Source organism: Pimephales promelas, chromosome 17 (assembly GCF_988280905.1).
Source record: "Pimephales promelas chromosome 17, fPimPro1.hap1.1, whole genome shotgun sequence".
NCBI classification, from domain to species: domain Eukaryota; kingdom Metazoa; phylum Chordata; class Actinopteri; order Cypriniformes; family Leuciscidae; genus Pimephales; species Pimephales promelas.
Window position 1 is genome coordinate 24,899,095 of NC_142785.1, and position 6,203 is coordinate 24,905,297.

Below are 6,203 nucleotides of genomic sequence, written 5' to 3' on the forward strand. Positions count from 1 at the left end.
TTTCCAACAAATATCAGCAGATAAATTATGGGATGATAACAGGGTATACTTGTTGTATAGCTTTAAGCTTTGGCATAAGTTCATATTAGACATTAGATTAAACCAGAATAGAATTTTGTTGCATATCTGTGGTTCACTGACCATAACACAGAAAATCAATGCTGTTAAGTAATGATTGCTAGAGAGTGGGCCGAGAAAAAGGGTCCAGGGACCATCCACATTGAGGTCAACAAATACTCCCCTTAAATAAGATCAGTGAGTTTGCGTTAGTGGATTGTGCATCTATTACTTCTGGAAACATGTTTCCAGTGATTCTGCTTCTGATAGGCATGTCTGGCCTCACTTTACCTGTTCAAGCAGCACCGGTATGTAACCATATGAAAATACTTTGAAATATTCCAACTTGTTCTTTACTATAAGTGATATTACACTGCTATCTGACTGAATTTTATGCCAACTGTTCCAGGGTCTATTGGAAGACATTGTCACGACAGCTTTCGAACTTATTGATGGTGAGAAATATTGTATTGTCTGGTCTACATTTCTGTATATCCCAAGGTTCGTAGCATACTCACGTCATTGTTATTTCTCTCTCGTCCCCTTGACAGAAATATATGATTACGCTGCTAATGACACAGATTATATATCACTATCTTCAGCAGAAATGAATGACACCATTGATTGGATTTTTTCCTTCTTTGATGAACCAGGCAAGAACACACATGAGTAGACAATGCAAATGTATTAAAGGGATACTCCACTCTTTTGGAAATAGGCTCATTTTACAACTCCCCCAGAGTTAAACAGTTGACCGTTTTCGAATCCATTCAGCCGATTTTCTGATATTTAGAATAATATCAGTAACCAGACAGTTTCTGGTCTCATTGACTACCATAGTATATATATTTTTTCCTACTATGGAAGTCAATGAGACCAGAAACTGTCTGGTTACTGATATTCTTCTAAATATCATAAAATCGGCTGAATGGATTCGAAAACGGTGAAACTCGACTGTTTAACTCTGGGGTAGTTGTAAAATGAGCCTATTTCCAAAATAAATGGAGTATCCCTTTAAAGGGGTTCAGTTTGGTGCTCACAAACATATGAATGTTGATCATGTCCATGTTCTGTAGAAGTGTGTGATCCAAATCCTTGCCAGAACAACGGAGTATGTGAGATCCTAGATGATGACAGATATAAATGTATCTGTCCAGAGCCTTACATTGGCAAAAATTGTCAAAATGGTGAGTTCTTCATATACTACACCCAGAAATATTTACCAGTAAGAGTGTGAATCATTTCTGAAACTTTATGTTCGTTGGGATCTTCCAGAGAGGAACGTGTGTAAGAAAGTGAAGTGTGGTCATGGTGATTGTGTCAGAACTCAGAAATCCCCATTTTATGAATGCAAGTGCTGGCCCCCCTATGTGGGCTCTAAGTGCAAGAAAGGTGAGTGTCTCTGTAAAACAAATTACTTTCAAAGTGTTTCTTTCTGCTGTAAAAAAATTTCTGAATGAATTTACATGGTTTTTATGAAGTTGGATTGTAGTGAATTACTTATTTTCTGTCCACCTGAAATTGTAGGCTAATCCAGTTTGTCTTATTAATTGCTTTTATGCTTATTGTGTTTGCAATATTAGCCTCTGCGTGTAAACCAAGTCCATGCCTGAATGGTGGAAGGTGTGTTAAAGGCCGTTTAAGATCTAGTTTTACATGCAAGTGTCCCGTGGATTACAGTGGGAGGTTCTGCCAAGTTGGTAATAGACTGTTACTAAATCTTTTTATTTCATTTTATTTTATCCACCTTAATTTTTTTAGCAATAGCGATGGCCATTTGTAACTTGTATGTGTCTGAATTCGCTTCCAGTAATTTTACCTGTTACTGCTTTTTATTGCAAACTGGTACAAACTTGTTTTTGTATTATTTTAAAGGGTTGGTTGATTATGATTTCACTTTTCTAATGTTAGTTAGTGTGCAATGTTGTGGTTTGAGCATAAACAAAGTTACAACAACCCTCAAAGTTCAAAGCAAAGGAAGATATGTACTTTTAAATGTGCTCTATGCAAAGTCATGTTTTTTAGGCCCAAACTTTTTTGTGTCAAATTAAGAATGTTACATTTCTGTGTATATGGGCTGTGGCAATAATAATAATAATAAAATAATAAAAAATAAGCTCGCAACATATGGAAAAAATAACTATGAACTAGTTCATTTTTTTTAAGTATGAACTATGAACTGAACTAGTTCATTTTAAAATGTGTGAACTGAACCAAAGTGAACTTCCCGAATACTGCCAAATCCATTTGTTAGGTTACATAACCCTGTCAAGGTGTAGTAATGCTGTTATGTCATTTTGTATTCAGGTCCAAATGATTGCTACGTAGGGAATGGGGCATCATACAGAGGTTTTGTCAGTGAGACATTAGATGGATTTGAATGTTTACCCTGGAACCACCATCTTATTCCCTACAGTCAAAGCATTGGAACCCACACTTACTGCCGGTAAGAATTCAGGGAATTCCTAGTAAATCTATTGAATTTTGATACCACATCTGTCACATATGTCGTTTTAAGCATTTTCTTTGTCACTTAAGAAACCCGGATGGAGACCGGGAACCATGGTGCTTTGTGAAACAGAAGGGCAAACTCCAGTGGGATTACTGTAATGTCAGGCCTTGTTCTGAACCAGGCACAGATTTTCTTTCTATGTTCTCATATAAATGCAAACACAGAAACATTCTTCTACCTGCTCTATCAGCCTGTTAACTGTACCACAATACTTATTTATCAAACTCTCACAGAACCAGTAAAACCCTCCACAACCCCTGCAAAACTGGAATTTTCTGACTGTGGAAAGATTCAGACTAATATATCCCCAAGGATATTTGGTGGGAGGAAGTCCCTGCCTGAAGCGCATCCCTGGCAGGTCTCATTTCAGGTCCGGCCCAAGGGCTCTAATGCAACCTTCGACCACCATTGTGGAGGAATCCTTATCGACTCCTGTTGGGTCCTAACTGCTGCTCACTGTATGTAAGTTGGGCATCTGGGGTTGTTGTTGCATTAGGTCTATGCCTTCATTTTGATTTCATGGTGTTAAGTTACTATAGATATGGAAGAATATTATTGATAGTGATTGCTTCACTTTGATAAACTATGTTTGCATGATTGTGGCAGTGATCAGAACCACGAGGTGAGGTTGGAGGTGGGTGGTGTGAACCTGGAGAAAAATGACCCTGCAAAACAGTTTATGGAGGTGGAGAAAACCTTTGTTCATGAGAACTATACAGAGACACCTGAAGCCCTTTATAGTGATATAGGTCAGTCTTTCACTCTAAATCAATTCATCAATCGTCTGTCCGTCCGTCCGTACCTCATGGTCTTATGCCTTAGGCATCAAAGCACATATCCGAATCCAATATTGACTTCAATTCCTGTCTTGTGAGATATCTTCATCTGATCGATATTTGATGGCACCATTGATATATCCTACATCCATTTTTGATATCCCACAATCCTGTGCTTTCCATCCTGTTCTAGATCAGCTAAAATATTTCAATTGAGTCTAAATGTTGCGGTTTGTGTGTAAATGAATGTTTTTGACCAACGTTTTCCACCTTTAATGTAATTTCGAGCGAGAAATTACTAATGTACTAATAAAATATTCACTTTTTATCACCAAAGCACATTTTCTTGTAGATCATTAGAACCCCAGAAGACTCAGTTTCTTGAGGTATCTTCAATTATATGAGGTCATCGCTGCCTAAAATGTCATTGCCTGATAGGGCAGCAAGGCAAAAAGTCAGCTTCCGAAGTTTAGCGACAATGTATTGATCCTGAAGATTTTAGAATTATGTCCACTTTACGGTGTTTTTGTTTCTCATCTATACCAGCCCTTCTAAAACTAAAGGCAATAAATGGACGGTGCGCCAATGAGACCAGTGCTGTTAAGGCAGCATGTCTCCCCACTGATTCATTCCCTGATGAAACACTGTGCACCATATCAGGCTATGGAGTCACTGAGAAAGGTCTGTCTGGATTAAATGTTCACTCTCGACATTCACAATACCAAGACTACTGACTCGTCTATTACCATTTTTTTTTCCAGATAAGTATGCTGCCTCTCCTCAGCTGCTGGATGCCAAAGTTCTCCTGATCTCTCAGAAACGCTGTATGTCTGCTAAAGTCTATGGGAATGTAATGGATGATTCCATGCTGTGTGCTGGATACATGCAAGGAAAGATTGACTCTTGTTCGGTGTGTCCCAGTCCCAAATGTGTTCCTAATCTTTTAATGAAATTTACACATTAAACACAAAAGTCTGATCATTTCAAATGAATGAGCAAACTCATGGCACAGTATGTAGTAACTTTTTATTTTTCTCTTACTTTTTATAGGGTGATTCTGGTGGACCCCTTGTTTGTCAGAAGGATGAGATTCATTACGTCTATGGTGTGGTGAGCTGGGGTGACAACTGTGGCAAGAAGAACAAGCCAGGTGTCTATGCCCGTGTCACCACATTCATTGACTGGATCAATGAAAAGATGCGTGCAGCTTAGAATGGATTCTCAGGAGATAAATATATATAGATATATAGTCAATTAGTTAATTAATAGTAAATAATAATTCATAGTTAATAAAGGCATAACAACAGCATAGGTTTAAAGTGTTTTAGAACAGGTCTGGTCAAAAATATTTTTGGGGGTGATTATCCTTGCAATACAACCACTTTTGTGATTCATGTACATAATGAGATAAAGTTGTGAGGAAACTGACATATCTCTCCTGCATTTGAGTGTAACAGATTATTGAAAAAGAAAAATGTAGGTTGGAACTTGTTGATTTTTACTTATTATGGACATAGCAATAACATTGGACGAACCAGATGCATTGTTTAGGTGTTATAGCACAATTTTCAACACCTGTCCATAGGGGCTGTTACAAAAAAAAACAAGGCACATTTTACACATGATTTTTTAAGCCACTGTTTGAGCTCTCTGGTAAAGATGTTAATATTATTCTGTAGTTTGAATCCAATTGGCTTTATGCCCAGCTGCACTACTTCCTGAACTTCAGCCAGCTTCTTGTTTCCTGTCTGCCATTATTGGCCAAATTGATTAATTCAGGTGTGTCTGATTATTGTTGCCATGACTACTGAGGTCAAGCACACCTGAATTAATTAATTTGATTTTGACCAATAATGGCAGACCGGAAACAAGGAGCTGGCTGAAGTTCAGGAAGTAGTGCAGCTGGGCATAAAGCCCATTGGGAGTATTAGGAGAAGCTAGACTGTCCAAAAGATTTTCTAAACTTTGGTAGCACCATTGGATTTTAAAATGTAGGCATTGCTCCCAAAATTTGAGGAAGATGAGTGTAATGCAGGACAGGGTGGGGTTTAATCAGACTAAGGACTTGTCCCCAAATGGCAAACTTCATGTACGCTTGCAGTCTTATGTCTTCTGTGTGCACATGTCCACACGACTGTAGGCATTAGAACATTGAGTGGTCAAACCATTTAAATGGATAGTTCACTATGAAATTAATTTTTGATGTTTTAGCTTACCTCAAGGGCATCCAAGATGTAGGTGTCTTTGTTTCCACAGCATTTTCAATTTTGACATTTTTCGGTCAAACTGTTGTTGTCTGTCAGTCATATAATGCAGGTTTTCTATATATCTAAATATGTCTAAACTAAACATATTTAGATATATCAAAATCGTCTTCCATTGCGATTTCCCGTATATCTAAATATGTTTAGTGAAAGGTAAAACTTCCGAAATCTCCGTGTAAATAATGCGTGACGTACACGTGCGAAAGATCACTTCCGGCGTAACGTCTGGAGACGGTTCAGTTGGACATCTGATTCAGATCAATTCGACGGCTCTTAACAAGAGGTAAAAACTATATAAATACTGTTCGTTTTCTCACACAAACCACACATGTCGTGTCTTAGGTCATCAGTGTGTACTTAGATTCACGAGTCATTGATTAAATCATGTTTAATTTTGACTTCTCTGTGCATGCTCTTTGAGGTGGACCCCTATAAGTTACCTTCATTATATGACTGACAGACAACGGTTTGACCAAAATTGAAAATGCTGTGAAAACAAAGACACCTACATCTTATCTTGGATGTCCTTGAGGTAAGCTAAAACATATCAAAAATAATTTCAAAGTGAACTATTCCTTTAATGATGAAACATAC

The 6,203-nt window shown here is 37.7% G+C and overlaps 1 protein-coding gene across 1 annotated transcript; it reads left to right on the forward strand.

Moving 5' to 3' along the window:
- Positions 1-245: 245 nt before the first annotated feature.
- habp2 (hyaluronan binding protein 2) lies at positions 246-4,773 on the forward strand. Its single transcript, XM_039665433.2, has 13 exons — positions 246-365; positions 467-512; positions 609-710; positions 1,134-1,244; positions 1,333-1,449; positions 1,641-1,757; positions 2,365-2,503; positions 2,596-2,690; positions 2,803-3,031; positions 3,176-3,318; positions 3,892-4,026; positions 4,107-4,255; positions 4,396-4,773. The coding sequence occupies exons 1-13, from the start codon at positions 300-302 to the stop codon at positions 4,555-4,557; spliced, it is 1,611 nt and encodes a 536-aa protein (XP_039521367.2). The 5' UTR covers positions 246-299; the 3' UTR covers positions 4,558-4,773.
- Positions 4,774-6,203: the final 1,430 nt, after the last annotated feature.